Source organism: Triticum aestivum, chromosome 3A, assembly GCF_018294505.1.
Source record: "Triticum aestivum cultivar Chinese Spring chromosome 3A, IWGSC CS RefSeq v2.1, whole genome shotgun sequence".
Taxonomy (NCBI): domain Eukaryota; kingdom Viridiplantae; phylum Streptophyta; class Magnoliopsida; order Poales; family Poaceae; genus Triticum; species Triticum aestivum.
This window is the reverse complement of record NC_057800.1, coordinates 736,583,775-736,601,631: the sequence shown is the minus strand read 5'-3', so window position 1 is coordinate 736,601,631 and position 17,857 is coordinate 736,583,775. Positions and strand designations below refer to the sequence as shown.

At 44.2% G+C, this 17,857-nt stretch overlaps 1 protein-coding gene across 1 annotated transcript; it reads right to left on the bottom strand.

Annotated features, from left to right (window-relative positions):
• Positions 1–2,802: 2,802 nt before the first annotated feature.
• On the bottom strand, positions 2,803–5,649 carry LOC123059586 (uncharacterized). The gene is made up of 4 exons (XM_044482121.1): positions 5,491–5,649; positions 4,433–4,622; positions 4,163–4,347; positions 2,803–3,720 (listed from the first exon to the last, which is right to left on the bottom strand). The coding sequence occupies exons 1-4, from the start codon at positions 5,527–5,529 to the stop codon at positions 3,667–3,669; spliced, it is 468 nt and encodes a 155-aa protein (XP_044338056.1). The 5' UTR covers positions 5,530–5,649; the 3' UTR covers positions 2,803–3,666.
• Positions 5,650–17,857: the final 12,208 nt, after the last annotated feature.

Below are 17,857 nucleotides of genomic sequence, written 5' to 3'. Positions count from 1 at the left end.
CCTCCTGCCTGGGCTCGGCGCATAGGCCACGTGGAGGCAAGCGACAGGGCATTAGTAACGACCCTTTAGTCCCGGTTCAGGAACCGGGACAAAAGGCCCTTATAAACCGGGACAAATGGGCCGTTTTCTACTAGTGGTTGCATACACAAGCAGTTGTATATGCATTTCCTCAGGACAACCATCAAACTCACACTAGAGAGATAGACTTAATCACGATTCTTGAGTCACATCGACGAGACAAGAGAGGCAATTTATCTGTGTAATCTGTGCTTCCACCCTGAATCCCATGGAACTTTTTTATTTTTAGATCCACAGCCACAAGTACTGTCTTCTTCTACAGCTTCTACTACTTCATGCTTGCTCTATCAAGTGGTGTTGGAAAAAATAGTGCTATTTTTAATTTTTACAACCATAGCAACAACAGGAAGTACTATCTTCTTCTTCTTGTACTATAACTACTACTATGAAAATCAAGAGCTGGAAGAGAGGAATTCTGAAGGAGGGAGGAAGGGGCATCACCGGGCTGAGGGTGCAGTGGAAGACGAGGGTTTCCTTGCGATCTCCGGGAGAGGGTCCACAATGTCGTCGCTGGCTGATAATCTCCTCGCTCAATGCTTCCTCCGAGAAATCAGAAACCCTTGATCTGGCTGCCACCTGGGGTGAGATATAGAGGGTTGGCATGAAGCAGGCCATGGGCGACCTCCGTCAAGGCCCTGGGTGACCGAGCCCATCATGACTAGGGCAAGGAGAAGCCATTGACGGCCGTGGCGGATCTGGGGCCTACATAGCAACAAATGAGATAATCAACACATAGACATGTTGGAGGATAATCAACAATGATTCCATATACTATGTTGTTGTCCACAAGCAGACCAAGAAGTCTACATGCATAAGGAGAGCCAAGCTAGTTATCTAGTGTCAAGATTTATCTTTCCCATTTTATTGTATTCTTAATCAGTCTAGTATCCTAGTGTCGACCTTCAATAGAGTTATTTTTTCCTCTGCAATGGCGCAATTGCATATGGATAGAGAAAAACACTTATATATAACCATCATGTTGCAGGCTTGTGGTGAAATGTTAAAATCAACTTTTATGCTCAAAACTGAAGAAAAAGGTTGAAACCCACTGTTTCTATTTGAAACCCTATACATTTTGGCAGTGCTACTGGTCTGGTCTGTTTCATCGAATTTAGTCAAAGTCTAATAAAATTGTGCATAGAAACTGGGCAACAACATAATGTGTGCAATGGAAATACACACAGTTTGCTCTAGTTTAAGATCTGAACCAATGTTAACTATGCACGTATATACGAACTTAACCAAACTGCAGTTCCTAATTCAGGAATCTCACCACGTATAGCCAGTAGGAGGGGAGGAGGAAGCTGCCGTCATCCACATGCTGGGGGGGAGGAGAGGAGGGGGCAGGGGCGAAGAGCGACATCCGGATATTCACCGGCCAGGCCAAGGTCATCGGCACCCTGCTCGGTATCGAGGGCGCCATGCTCCTAATATTGTGCAAGGCTGCAAAAGTTGAGAGTATTACTATTTTGAATTTTACAAGTAAAAATACCATGGGGGATTCATTCAGAACTAAAAATACCATTGAACATCATATACGAAACCAAAAGGAGAACACTTGATCAGGAAGTGAGATTTTGGGGTACCTAGGACATAAGCATGGCATAATTTCACAACTGTACACAAGCCCTAGGAATCAAATGATCACCGGTAGATGAAATTTAAATCACAACTACGAATGAGGGCTAAATCCATGACACCAACTATTATAGCGGAATCATCAAAAGAAGCACAATAACCTCATTTCCAGTTGGCTTAACACTGAGGCAAAAGCACACAGAAGATTATTATTCCTGTACATGCTTACGACACCCCTGAATGCAAAGTATTGTGTGGCAATCCTCCTTCTTGTGTTATAGTTACAGGAATTAGCACGACCAATATATAATGATGTTCATGTAGGAACTAGTCATGCCATGGTTTTGGGTTCAAATAATCATATCGGTGCTTGATTAAAGAACGGTTGCACTAAATATTACCACACCAGAAGAAGCACGAGAAGCACAAAAAGTGTATGTCGGCAGCACAAGCCATCATGACAACATCATAACACCTACCTAGTTAGAACAAACGTAGTGCATTTTTATTTTGTCCAGCAAGGTGATAAGATAACAAACACAAACCAAATGGTATAGTTTGCTCCATAGTTGAGAAATGTGACATTTGATTAGTCGGAGGACTCGTATAGTTTTTGAATGTTGAACCCAGCTAAGCTCTTTGTTCTCCAAAATCCATCCATTTGCAAAGAGTCCATCTAGCCAGCTCATATGGACAAAAAAATGCATCTTTTAAAGCCATCAAATCAGTGTTACTCCCTCCATTCCTAAATATATGACGCTTTGGTAGAGAGGGAGTAGAAGGGAGACAAAGCATTCCACTTGAGTATGTTTGGAGCTAATGTTGCAAGAAACACATCAATAAAGAAAATTAAGGTTCATATAGGGACTCTTAACACAGGACCATGGAATAATTTTACAGGAGATCCACACGTGCAAGAGGACTACGAATCAAACAAGCATGCATCTTTTTCGAGAAGCGCATGACTTTCAGCCTTTGACACATGGTCAGATCTTCAGCAGGTGTTTACCTAGCAGTACATAGAGGTTCCGCCAGGTCGTCGAGCTCATTGGGCGTGGGATCCCTCATATCCCGGTGGTCTTCTTCCTCCTCACCGATGCCATTCATTGAACCCCTTCTACTCTGCTCGACACCTTCTCCTGGATAGATTATCAAATGAACAGTATTGTATTTAGCACCAGCCACTAAAGCTTAAACAGCAGGCAAGAGCTAATTAAGCCCAAACAGTAGCAAAACTAGACTAGTAAGACATGTGCTTCTGACGCAAAGTCAGTTCGACCTAGAGATCCGTAACAAGAAACATTCCATCGCTAAAACATATAATGAAGGAGAGCACCGCTGAATTCAAATCTCTATATAGCAAGCAGCCAAGCATCAAAACACTCAAAGGCTACCATTTTTACAAATTACAGTGTCCAAATCGAACAGAAAATAAAAGGAAGGGTTGACAAACAGAGCAAGCAACAATTTTATTGTCAAATTCGTTCCCTGGGCCAGTACATTCAGCGGACAAACAACACTAAGCTAGAGCTAGCAGCAGCAGACAAACAATAGTAAAAGGGTGGCTGATGCAAATAAACTCATAGTTGCATCTACAGAAAAACTAACTAACTAACTAGCCCTGGTGCGACCAATACAACAGGTTCAACACAGAGATACTACTATGCATATATGATTGCGATGGCAAGTGAGTGGAATGTACCTCTATCCATCATCGATCATTTAGTGCTACTTGGTACCACTAAAGTAGGGACTCAACTCACCGGGAAGAAAAATTAGTATGTGAACTGAAAGGTGACACTGGTTTTGCCAAAGGTGGTAATTAGCTGCATCTAGTTTTGTCCGAAGAACATTTTCTGCATCATGTTTAGCTTAGAAACTATAAGGTACATCAGAGGCGTGATAACTTGAAGAAAAAAACATCATAGTCAAGAGGGATCGACCTCCTGCTGGGAGTCGTGGTGGACAACCTCATAGTGGAGGTTGAGGTTGGACCCGGCAATGTCCTCGTCAGCTTGGGCGCATGTCTCGGCCATCGATGCCGTCCATGGAATTGCAGGGCGCCTACTGCAACAAATAGATAAACGGCAGTCTTATATCAAACTGATGTTAAATCAGTACTACATCATGACTATCCTATAGAGCACAGTAACCACAAATGGGTACAAGGTTTTTTCTTTACCAAATGGCAGAACAAAAATTGCAATTTTAGGCAAGGAGCAAGCAAGATTTATCATGGATGTAGCGCCACGACAAAGCAAGCAGATAGATTCGTTCTATTAGGCAGCCAGTTTATAGTGGTGCTTCCTTAATGCAACCAGATCATCATCACCAAAGTATACTGATGAATGGTCTCAAAACGTGAACGATTGATAGTATGGAGTGCAGCACTGCAATCTGGCATAACTTTTTTTTAATCAAGAGAAGAAAAAAAATCATGTGTTGGATGGCACGCAACAACTAAATCCTAGATGTGCTGCTGATTGGGTGGTTTGGATATGCTCACCTGTAGGGTGTGTATGTGCAGCAAGCTCCTCCTCCTGTCCGGATCTGGGTGACGAGCATGGAGGTCTTGGGCCTCCTCATCGACCACGGCTGCCGTCATTTGCGCGAGCAACGAGAGCCATTCCTTGGCCGCGGCCAGCTCCAAGCCACGGCCGACGGATCTGGTGGATGCGCCCGCCGCCTCACCTGCACGAAGAAGAAGATGAGATGGGAGGAAAAGTGGGTGCACAGGACCGCATCAGATCAGATCAGATGTGGGAGGAAGAACAACAGATGCGACCGGAGAGGAGACGGGACGGGGCCGTGCTTGGTCGTGGAGAAGAGTGGCTAGATGGACGTGGACACACATAGCATTCCAAAATCGTGTGAGCACAAAACACGGATAGCCACCAACCTTGGCTTGGCTGGCAAGATGAACCCTTCCATCTTTGCAATACTTGGTGATGATGTTGTACTGTATCCTGCACAAAGACAAGGCTTGAGCTCAAATCCAAAAAACAAAATTGCCGATGAAGAAATCTTTAAATGGTTGATGGCCAGCACACACAAAATTCACCACGGCCCGAGCAAGATGATGATGACGACGACAAATTTGATTGTTCAGAGACATACTTGAGCAGCCAAAAAAGATAGTAGCTTAGATAGCTACCAAGTACTATATAGCTTGTGCTAGTGACTAAGTCATTCATGTGAATTTAATCCTAGATATGCATGTTTACAGAAGAGATGCATTTTCTTCTTGAATAGCTGCAAACAAAACTTTGATAACAAGCAAACTAACAGAGTGAAAATTGCTATCTATCAAGCCTCTATAAATTTTATAAATAAAGCATACAGAGTTAAGAAGATGTTGATACAGAAGAAACTGAACCAGAAAATGGTACAAATTCATGGAACTTGAACAATCCAACAAAATACGTATAATTCTGGGCATGCATATAGAGATTGGCTACAGACCAAACAGTCCAGCATCAAATGAAAATGAAAATGATTGATTTGGTTCATCTAAATTTGACTGATTCGGTTGGTTGTCAGCACACACAAAATTCAACACGGTTCGATCAAGATGATGATAGTAAAAAAACTGATTTTTCAGAGACATACTTGAGCAGCCAAAAAAAAGTAGCTTAGCTAGCTACCAAGTAAATAGCCCGTGGCCTTGACAAGAGCAGCAAGGTTGGGTGCTTTACATTACACAAAGAGGAACATTCATAATATAAAAGAGGTTCAGACTTCAAACATTCGTCATATCAAAGAGACAAACATCAGAGTAATAGTCATCATATCAACAAGGACATTTTTGACAAACAAATAAAATCCATGTCTTACGTGCATGTGTGATGAAGATGTCGTTCCTGTTGGGAGCATCCATGTTGACGTTGTTGTACCCGATGGCCATGTTGCCGACGGCCGTCCTGTCCGGCATGCTTGAGCACGGAGAAGAGCGCTTCCCCCTAGTCCTCTTTTAGCTGCAGCTAATATGGGCCACCACGGTCATCATCCAGATTGAAAACTGACTTAATACTTGACCAAAAAGCATTATGACCCCCACTTCCTGTTTACAAAAGCTCTCCAGGCCTCCCCTCTTTTTTCTATCTTATATTTATATTCTAAAATAACTTGTCAACAAGACATGTCCTGCCAAGAAGATTCACTTAAACGGACCAGATTATGCATGTGAAGACAAGTTAAACCAGATAAAGGGGAGATAGCTCAGATTATAGCAGTACAGTCACGTGTATTCATGTTTACCTTGGAAATCTTAAGCCAAGAATATGGTGTACTACTACACTTATCTTTCATGACAAAGCAAAAACTCTTGCAAGAAGAGCGCCACTGGGCTGCTATGCTAAGCTACTACAAGACTTGTGCTTGAAGTAGTGCTGCTGCTACAACAAGTGCACCACAAAGCAGCAGGAGTAGCAGCAGCAAGAAAAATAAAATCTGGGCTGCTGTTATGTGGTCTTTGGAGGTGCACCTCAATGAAGTAGTATGTAGTCATGATGGCCAACAACGGCTAGACAGACGTGGACACACATAGCATTCCAAAATCGCGTGAGCACAAAACAGGGAAAGCCACTAACCTTTGCTTGGCTGGCAAGATGAACCCTTCCTTCTCCTATGCATTACTCGGTGATGATGTTGTACTGAATCCTGCACAAAGACAAGGCTTGAGCTTAAATTCAAGAAACAAAAGAAGAAGAAATATTTGAATGGACGATGGCCAGCACACACGAAATTCATCACGGCTCGAGCAAGATGATGATGATGACGACAAATTTTATTGTTCGGAGACATACTTGAGCAGCCAAAAAAGACAGTAGCTTAGATAGCTACCAAGTACTATATAGCTTGTGCTAGTGACTAAGTCATTCATATGAATCTCATCCTAGACATGTATGTGTACAGAATAGAGATGCATATTCTTCTTGAACAGCTGCAAACACCACTTTGGTAGCAAGCAAACTAGCGACCCATTTGGTTCGCAAGAATCATCCCGGTTTCCGATTCCTCCGCTATCCAAAACCGTATCCAGCGTTTGGTACGCTTACCGTGTATTCTGTAGAGGCGTCTTCCGAAACATGGGTTCACCAAATCGAAAACGGCCGGAGCGGGCTTGATTGGAAAACCACGAGTCGTACGCTCAACCAAACAAATCGCTTCTTCTTGCGTAAAAAGAAATCAAAAGCGGAGCTTCCCAATAGCAGAGCTGAATATGTTACCTGGCCTCGAACCAAACACGTCGTAAGAGGCAAACAATTGCTATCTATCAAGCATCTACAGATTTTATAAATAAAACATACTCGTACAGAGTTAAGAGGATGTTGATACAGGTAGAAACTGAACCAGAAAATGCTACAGATTCATGGAACTTGAACGATCCAACAAAAAGAAATCTGGGCATGCATATAGAGATTGGCTGCAGCCCAAACAGTTCAGCATCACATGAAAATAAAAATAATTGATTTGATTCATGGTGATTTTATTTGATTCGGTTGGTTTGTCCTTATGGTCTTGTCTTGCTCTTGACAAGAGCAGCCAAGGGTGGGTGCTTTACATTACACGCACAGGGCAAACAAGATTGATTTGATTTGATTTGACAGTGAGGAAGGAAGGAAGGGGCTGGAAGGGGAAGAGGTACCTTTCCATGGCGGCGGCTCATCCATGGAGAAGAAGTCCCATGACCTTCCACGGCTGCCGGTGCATGGTTGTGGAGAAGAAGGAGGTTGTCTGACGTACGCATGTATGAGCAGGCGACCCGAGGAATTGTTAAATTATGATCCAAATTATACTGTGTTGGACTAGACGTAGTACAACTGGTGTGGGCCTTTGCGTTGACGTCGATGCGTACGAGTACAACTCGATTACTTGTCCTCCAAGCACTCTCATGTATTGCCCTCATATATACCCCATGTAGTCGCACCTCAGACGGCATGTCGTCTCGTGCTTGTAATACTCCTCCTCATAGTGATTGCGCCTTCGTGCGTCCGTGATTTTCTCCCGCAAGAGTTTCCACGTAAAAATCTGTGTCTCTCATGTCTCATTTATTCTCATTATTATCTAACAAGTGGTAACAGAGCCAAGTTATAGATACGAGATTAGAGACGAGAGTTAGGGTTCGCGCGGCCGTTCTGCGATTTGTCAAATCGCAGGTTCAACCGAGGCCGACTGGAACTCCGTTCCGCCGCCGCCGCACACGCGATCTATCAGATCGCTTTTTCGCAGAGTGGCTGCTGGCTTCAATTCCTGAGGGGATCACACGTGATGTAGCCGCCGCCGTTACTACTACTCACGCGTTTTTTGACCGATCATTGTTGATTGCTGCTGCGTACAAGGTCAAGTCCCATCCACAAAGTTGCTTGCTACGTGAAGAAAGAAGAAATCATCCACTACTACTCCAATAGTACTTCTCACGGGAAGGCTGCAAAATCAGTTTTTTATTTCCCTTCGTCAATTGCAAAGTTCACCCAGCGAGATACTACCAGGTGTTATTTTATTTGATTCTTTGCCCCGCAATATTAATTCTGTGAAGAATTATTTCTTTCGACTTGTACTACTTTGTGCACATAGATTTATCTACTCATGGCATCTATGAAGTACGACTTTCCGCTGCTGGATCGTGACACAAGGTTTACCATATGGCAAGTCAAGATGCGCGTGTTGTTATCACAGGCCGACTATGATGTAGCACTGGATAGTTTTGGGAAGAACCGAATTGAGGACTGGACTACTAAGGAGAAAAGAATTGATTGTAAGGCTTTGTCACAAATTCAACTCCATTTGCATAATAATATTTTGCAGGAAGTTTTGAGCGAGAAAACTGCCGCCGCTCTATGGTTAAAGCTAGAAGGGATTTGCATGACTAAAGATCTCACCAGCAAGATGCATCTGAAGCAAAAATTATTCCTGCACAGGTTACCCGAGGGAGGTAATGTTTTGAATCATATTTCAGAATTTAAGGAGATTATATCCGATCTAGCTGCAATGGAGGTTAAGTATGAAGAGGAAGATACTGCTTTAATGTTACTTTGTTCACTGCCAAGTTCTTATACCAATTTTAGAGACATCATATTATACAGTCGTGATACTCTCACGCTTAATAAGGTTTATGAAGCTTTGAACTCTAAGGAGAAGATGAAATTAATGGTGCCTCATGATGGTTCAAGTTCATCCCAAGCAGAGGGATTATCTGTTCGTGGCAGGACAAAGGAGAAGAACTCCAATAATGGAAACAGAAGCAAAAGTAAAACGGCTACAGGGGCCGGTCACAATCCAGAGACAAGAAATATTGCAGATATTGCAAGAGAGACGGGCATGACATCTCAGAGTGTTTCAAGTTGCAGAATAAAGAAAAGAGGAAAGGTAACAAACCAGGTGAAAATTCTGCTAACGTTGCTCGTGATGATAGTTCCGATGATGCTCTTGTCATTATTGCTGCATGTGCTGAGACCAATGATGAGTGGGTACTTGATACTGCATGTACTTTTCATATGTGTCCGCATAGAGATTGGTTTAATACTTTTGATTCCACTACTTCTGCTGGTTCAGTTTTGGGTTTTGATAATTCACCATGCAAGATTGAAGGCATAGGTTCTATTCGAATCAAGATGTTTGATGGCATAATCAGAACTTTGACAGATGTTCGGTATATTCCAAAGATGAAGAGAAATCTTATCTCTGTTAGTGCCCTTGATGTTAAGGGGTACAAGTATTCAGGTGGAGATAGTGTTTTGAAGGTCACCAAAGGCTCCCTTGTTGCGATGAAAGGTGACTTAAGTTCGACCAATGGTCTTTATTACCTTCGATGTTCTACCATTTCAGGTAACACTACTCCAGTTATTTCAAAGAATTCTGATTGTGATGCTGCTAACGTTTGGCATATGCGTCTTGGACATATGAGTGAACTTGGTTTGGCAGAGTTAAATAAGAGAGATCTTCTTGATGGATATGAACCTGGTAAATTGAAATTTTGTGAGCATTGTATCTTCGGCAAGCACAAGAGGGTGAAGTTCAACACTTTGACTCATACAACCGAAGGTATTCTTGATTATGTGCATTCTGATTTATGGGGACCATCTCGCAAGAAGTCACTAGGTGGTGCTAGTTACATGCTGACTATTATTGATGATTATTTGAGAAAAGTTTGGCCTTATTTCTTGAAGCATAAATATGAAACATTCTCAGCATTTAAGGAGTGGAAGATTATGATTGAAAGACAAACTGAAAGGAAGGTAAAAATATTTCGCACTGATAATGGTATGGAATTCTGTTCTAAGCAATTTAAGAATTATTGCAAGTCTGAAGGCATTGTCAGACACTACACCGTTCCTTATACTCCTCAACAAAACGGTGTTGCTGAGCGTATGAACAGGACCATTATTTCCAGAGCCCGTTGCATGTTGTCCAATGCAGGTTTGCATAGGCGTTTTTGGGCTGAGGCCGCTTCCACTTCTTGTTATCTCATTAACCGTTCACCATCTATTACTCTCAATAAGAAAACTCCAACTGAGGTATGGTCTGGTTCACCTACTGATTATTCACAGTTGAGAGTTTTTGGTTGCACTGCTTATGCTCATGTTGATAATGGAAAGTTGAAGCCTAGGGCTGTTAAGTGCATCTTTCTTGGTTATAAGTCTGGTGTTAAAGGTTTTAAATTATGGAATCCTGAAACCCAGAAGGTTGTTATTAGTAGAAATGTTATCTTTAATGAATCTGCTATGTTACATGATGTTTCATCAACTAATGTTCCCGTTGAGAGTGAACAGCAGCCTATTGTTCAGGAGCCTACTGTTCGGGTGGAGCATGTTATTGATTCAGGTGATACATCTGGTAATGAAATTGTTGATGCACATGATAAACCCGTCGTTAATGATGATAATGTCACTCCCACTCCAAATCAACATATTGTTCCACCCAGTTGGAATCTTGCACGTGGCAGAGTTAGGCGGGGTACTAACAAACCTGATAGGTTAATTGAAGAGTGCAATATTGTTTCTTTTGCTTTATCTGTTGCAGAAGAAATTGAAGGTAATGCTGAGCCTTCTTCATATTCCGATGCTATTATTTCTAATGATAGTAATAAGTGGATGACCGCTATGCATGATGAGATGGAATCACTTGAAAAGAATGGCACTTGGGATTTAGTAAGATTACCTAGAGAGAAGAAACCTATTCGTTGCAAGTGGGTTTTTAAGACGAAAGAAGGTGTTTTTCCTAATGATGAGACAAGATATAAAGCAAGGTTAGTTGTTAAAGGTTACATTCAGATTCCAGGTATTGACTATAACGAAGTCTTTTCTCCTGTTGTGAAGCATAGCTCTATTCGCACTTTACTCAGTATTGTTGCCATGCATGATCTTGAGCTTGAACAATTGGATGTTAAAACTGCATTCTTACATGGAGAATTAGAAGAGGATATTTATATGGAACAACCTGAAGGTTTTGTTATTCCTGAAAAAGAAAAGCTTGTCTGTAAGTTAAAGAAATCTCTTTATGGATTGAAGCAATCCCCGAGACAGTGGTACAAGAGATTTGACACCTTTATGCTCTCTCAAGGTTTCAAAAGGTCTAACTATGATAGTTGTGTTTATTTGAAAACTGTCAAAGGTTCAACTATTTATTTGCTCCTTTATGTTGATGATATGCTAATTGCTGCAAAGAGTATGTCAGAGATTAATGAACTAAAGAAGCAATTGAGTAATGAATTTCAGATGAAGGATTTGGGTGCAGCAAAGAAAATACTTGGCATGGAAATATCCAGAGATAGACCATCTGGAAAAGTATATCTAAGTCAGAAGGGATATATTGATAAAGTTCTTCGTCGTTTTAATATGCATAATGCCAAGCCAGTAAGTACTCCGTTAGCTGCACACTTCAAATTATCATCAGCTTTATGTCCTAAGTCAGATGCCGATATTGAGTACATGTCTAGAGTTCCCTATTCGAGTACAGTTGGTTCACTTATGTATGCCATGGTTTGTTCTCGTCCGGATTTATCATATGCATTGAGTGTTGTCAGTAGATACATGGCTAATCCTGGAAAACAGCATTGGAGAGCAGTTCAGTGGATTTTCAGATACCTGCGAGGTACTTCTAATGCTTATTTACAGTTTGGGAAAACTAGAGATGGATTTGTTGGTTTTGTTGATTCTGATTTTGCTGGTGATTTGAATAAGAGAAGATCACTCACAGGTTATGTTTTCACCATTGGTGGTTGTGCTGTGAGTTGGAGAGCAACTTTGCAGTCTATTGTGGCTTGTTTCACTACTGATATCGAGTATATGGCTATTTCTGAGGCATGCAAAGAATTTATCTGGTTGAGAGGTTTGTACACTGAGCTTTGTGGAGACTCATCTTGCCCTACCGTATTTAGTGACAGTCAAAGTGCTATATATCTTACAAAGAATCCAATGTATCATAAGAGAACAAAGCACATTGATGTCAGATATCACTATATTCAAGATGTTGTTGCTGAAGGTGATTTGAAGGTATGCAAGATAAGTACTCATGATAATCCTGCTGATATGATGACAAAGCCAGTTCCGACCAATAAGCTTGAGCTTTGCTCAGGCTTAGTTGGTATTTCTCACTAGTCCTATAGACTTTCACGCACAAGGTGTTTAAGCTGATTTGGATGAAGTTATTCACTTTCTTCGACTACTGGAGGGAATTTGGATCAAGGTGGAGATTGTTAAATTGTTATCCAAATTATACTGTGTTGGACTAGACGTAGTACAACTGGTGTGGGTCTTTGCGTTGACGTCGACGCGTACGAGTACAACTCGTTTACTTGTCCTCCAAGGACTCTCATGTATTGCCCTTATATATACCCCATGTAGTCGCATCTCAGACGGCTTGTCGTCTCATGCTTGTAATACTCCTCCTCATAGTGATTGTGCCTTCGTGCGTCCGTGGTTTTCTCCCGCAACGGTTTCCACGAAAAAAATCCGTGTCTCTCGTGTCTCGTTTATTCTTGTTATTATCTAACAGGAATCAGGCCATGGCCATGGCCCTTGACGGAGGAATCGGGCCGGCGCGTCGAGGCCCTTGGTGACGGAATCTCGATCTGGCCGCCTCCTGCGATGAGGTGAGGTTAGGAAGAAGAGGTCCTCGTGGTGGACATTGGCGGATGGATCTTGCTGCGGAGCTGCTCTGCTCAGTCAACCTCCCTGCCTCTTGTCTTGTGACGAGGGGAGGCCATGGTCGGCGGCAGGGTCGAGGTTGGCGACGCCGGTGCGTGGGGAGGCGAGGGTTCGTCACTCTGAATCATCGGGAGTGGGAGTGGGAGTGGGCTTGGGCTGTGTGGGGGTGGACAAACAAAGAAAAAAAAGCAAAACTCTCTTGATGATGGGTCGCGACGCCTCGTAATTAGTCGACGCCGTCATTCATTCATTCATCATGGATGGATGGATGAATTACGAGGCCCACCATTGATTGCTAACTGCCTCATCCCTGATTGGTCATTCGTGATGTGCCACGGATCGGTCCTTCTCGTCAACTGGTCCTGTCCGTCCATCCGCTGTCTTCTCATTTTCGTTTGAACTCGCCAACCGGAACCAAGGAAGAATATTTTCATGGTTTGTGCGGGAGTCGGAACCAAAATCTCTCAACATAAAATTAAAATTCGGATGGGAATCGAAACTGCAAAAAAGAAATCCACAATAAGTTCCTAAAACCAGAATCCATAATGGTGCAAAAAAATCCAAATAAGAAACGAAAATTATTGCGATACAATACTACGAAAAGGAAGGAGAGGAGATCGATTGAGTTGAGGGGGTGGCGGTCCTGGCTAGTCGGGCCGGCCGCTCACGAGGGAGAGTTCGACAGGGTCCATGACCTCGGCGAGACCCCGCGGCAGCAGAGGGAGGATAGACCCCGACGGCGTGCCCCCACCACATGTGGCCAGGAGCTGACGGCTACAAGGTGTTGACGCTCGGGCCCTTGCACGCCTACGCGGGTTCAAGTCCCGTCGGTGTTGTGGCGTGATAAGCAAAGGATGAAGGCAGAGAGACGAGGAAGGCACGAAAAAGATGCGGCCTTTGTGCGAAAAAGATGCGGCCTTTGTGCTCCGTGTTGCCGCTGACAGAAGAAAAAAACACGAGGAATTTGGTCGCTGGCCGGATGGAGTCGACAATCCCGGCTGTGGCGGAAGAAACAGACGAGGTCACTGAGTTGTCTGGTCGGCTTCAAGAGCGAGGGCCAACTGCTTGTGTTGGCGGAGGCCGACGGCGCCGTCATGATCATGCATGCTCACCAACTGGTCTCCTCCTGTCTGCATTAATTTTTCGTTTTTTTTGGGTGTTGGCATTTTGATGCACGTGTGTGACGTGACGGTGATATATAGGTGCACAGTGAAATAGGAATACGTACGCACGTCATCTTTCTGAATTTGCTTTGCTTTCATTCAAATATAAAAAGAATGAAGACTGCTTTCAACAAAGGAAAGTAAAGAAAAAAACGAGAGGCAGATTTGGGGCGAGCGAACGAACGAGCGTGTGACGTCACGCAGCGCGCAATCCAAGTGATCGATAGATGCCCGCCGCCCGTCTTCCGCGGCTCGGGAAAGTATCCGGTGCTCCCAGCCTTGGGGTACTCCCGGTACTCTAATGTCAAAAAATATTTATCTTTTTAATGTTTCAAAAAATTCCGAACAAAATTCTGAATGTTCACAATGAATGTGACTACAAGCCTTAAAATTTTCAAATCCAAACTCGAAACACCATTGAGAATCAAAAATGTCAAATCTAGCATGAATAGTGTAAAGAAGAGACAAAAGTAACATTGACACTATTCAGATCTGAATTTCTCTTTTTTGTTTCTCAATGTACATTTCGATTTTGGACCTGAAATTTTTAGGGGATGTAGATTCCTTATGAACATTCTCATTTTTTTCAGAATTATTTTGACATTGGAGCAATGGGAGTATCCCAAGGCTGAGAGCACTGGATACTTTCCCGCCGCGGCTCCACCCGCACGACTTTTCCGTTCTGCTGCACGACGTTGGTTTGGTGTCCCACCCGCGGAATCGTAACCGATCGACACCGCGAGGATCTGCGCGTCCATCTAGCAAGTCGGCCATGGCGGACTGGTCGTCACTCCCGTCCGACCTCGCCCGCCGCATCGCCGGGTGCCTCCTCGCCACGAATGACCCCGCCAACTTCTCCGACCCCCGCTTCCGTCCTCGCAATTGGATCATCATCGACAAGGCCTTTGAGATCGACTCATGCCTCATGGTGAAAACCGCCAACGGCCGCGTCCTCCGCAAGGACCTGCCTGTGCTCCGTTTCACGGCGGATGTGCCCTACAACATGAAGGTTTTCCCAGCCGCCCTCTCGTGTCATTCTTCAACCAGCCTCCGCTTGATCTGGGACTCGGATAGAGGCCAGCCGGATGGATATTGCGATATGTACACTGCTGATCCCGACATCGAAGGTTTCACAGTGTATGAGGAAGAGGACTGCGGTTATCTCCTGCAGCGGCTGGCCGCCCTAGGTTTTATCAGCAAAGACCGTGATCTGCTGGAGCCGCTGACGCCGCTTCCGGTTGCTGTGGCTGAAAAGATTTTTGATGCCGTGAGGTTATCCTAGCCGGTCATCGCCGAACGAGTTCGGCCGGAGCTCTGGCGCCAACAGCGGCCTCGTGAGCCATGGTGGGCGACGGGAGAGGGCAGGGAAGGGTCACGGAGCAGAGCAAGGTGCCAATGTCACGAGAAGGAAGAGGCCATGGGAGAGGAAGACGACGGCGGTTACGGGAACTCACCGTGCATCGACGGGGACGGCTCGCCAGGGAAGAATCCGGAGGGGGAGAGGGGTCCAGGGGAAATGCGACGAATAGAGGAACCTCCTAGACATGGCTAGGTGTCGAGGGCGCGGGGGAAACTGCCAGGGAGGAGCGGCCCGAAGCAAAGTGACGCCCAGCTCGCGTCCATGGCATGCCAGGCTACGCGGTCACCGCGTGAACAGGCGCATGCGGTGTGCCCTGTCATGCCACATCGTGTCTCCCATGTAGTCCACCCAAGATAGGTTACGTCTGAGGTGAAGGGTCAGCAAAAGAAGCCAAGGGTTGATAGGAGGGGTCAGGTCAAGTTTGTTGTTGCAAAATTGGCTACACTACCGTGATGAACAGAGAAGTAATAAGGGATAAGCTTCATATCTGGGAGGATTAGGGTAGGAAGGACTACAGTCCTGTGAACTTGGAGATGATTAGGACCAATATTTAATATAGTTGCTTTGCAACTGCCAAATCTGGTCCAGAAAATGAATCATGAAGTGGCACTCATATAGAGTGTTGCCTTGGGCTGAAAATGGGCATGACATGATGATTTAGGCATATGAGTGTGCCGTAAAAATTTCATGCCATTTGGACATGACAAATTGGTACATCGCCTTGCGGGTTGCCGGCGGCGGCTTACGGGTTGGCGCCGTCGCCTTGAAAAATGTTGTCGTTATCATTGCAGTTGAACAGCTTCCTCATAAGGCCCCCCAAGCCCAAAGAAGCGTAGTACCGGAGTACTCGTCCGGAAGCTCAAATCTCTCTGCCGCTTTTCTCGGCCGCTGTGGCATATTCTTTTCCAGTCTTGGCCACGGACCTGGGGGGGGGGGGGCTCCCAGGCATCACTGGCAATGGGGAGACCACCACTTATATAGAGAGCGCATGAGATATTACCGTCTGAGGTATGAACCATCTTGTGACTTATGTTCCAGTCTCCTTCTTCCTCCCTCATATCTATCCCTTCCCCCAAATTCTACCGCTTGATGCTACAAAGAGCACTACAACTATGACTTTTTTGGGAACACCCGAGCAGGTTGGCGTGGAGGCATAAGCTTTCCCTTCCCGAAGTCGATCTATGTATGCCTCACTTTAGTTTGAACCACCGACGGAGATCGATAAACAAGCAGCCACCGCCGCTAAAGACGTACCCATGCTCCGGCCGCTCGTCCTTTCTGCTAGCTCACCACGTGCACGGGGCTTCAAAATCATCACCACCATCATCGTCATCATCATCACCCCTATCATCATTATCATCATCCGCATCAGTCTCATTGTAACATCAAGAACCGTAGTGGATCGTCTTCTATGTTATATGAATTATCCATCCATGTATTCCATCGCTATGGTTATGATGTTTGTCTTCCCCATGTGCAAGTAGAAAACCCTAATTCTCGGGGATGTGGATGAGACTTGGTATATGTAAGATCTCAAACATTTTTTTGGATATGAGATTCCCTTTTGAATGCTCAGTTTAATAACTTTGTGAATGTTGTGAAGTGGCCCCACTCAGCATTTGTTCCTTATGGTCCCGAAATATATCAATGGGCTAGGATGTGGGGGTAATTATTCGAGGTGACAGTAAAAGCCTCTTGCTCCTAACCTTTGCAATTAACTGGGGAATTACGCATCGAGAGACCCCGTCCATAGGGTAAACCTTATTTGTCATGAGTTGTAACCCTCTCGCGAAGACTATGATGGTGTGGGAATTCCTCGATTGATCCTGCAAAACAAAATCAATTTGAACATGCACCGCCTGTCCCGGGCCTACTGTTTGAGCACTTCCACTTGCTTCTTGAAATAGGCTTTCACCGCACTTCATAAATAAACAAACATCTGTACATCCAAGATCACAGTCTCAAAGCAAATATGACGGCTGGGGCATCTGCACAATCACGCCCAAAAAAACATAAAAGAAACTAGGAAAAAAACCACCGAGTGGCAGCCGACAAGGCGGCCCTACAAAGAGGATAAGCGAAGTGCGATAGCTAGAATTTCATCCAGCATAAGCCTAAGCCGATCGCGGTCACGTAGCTGAGAGAGCATATCCGAATATCTGATTGCTAAAATAATGAATATATTTGGACTGATAAACAGAGACGATAACAACTCTGTACAATCTTTGCACACCACTCGCGTCAATCTAATGGTGTAGCTCAAAATCTTGCTTTCAGTAGTGGTGATCGTCAAGCTTTTGTTTGGCTGGATGGTCCTCAATTTTTTTTTGTTTTTTGCAGGGAGGATGGTCCTCAAGATTTATTCGCTCCCTTGTGGATAATGTAACGTTTTGTGGGTAATGAGTAAACAAACACACTACCTATGTTTTCATAGTCTAGTTTGAACCACTCAAATTTTATCACGTATTACTATTATGATATTTTTTCAAAAGAACTGGCGTGGCAGCATGCGGCTTCTTGTTCTAGTGAAA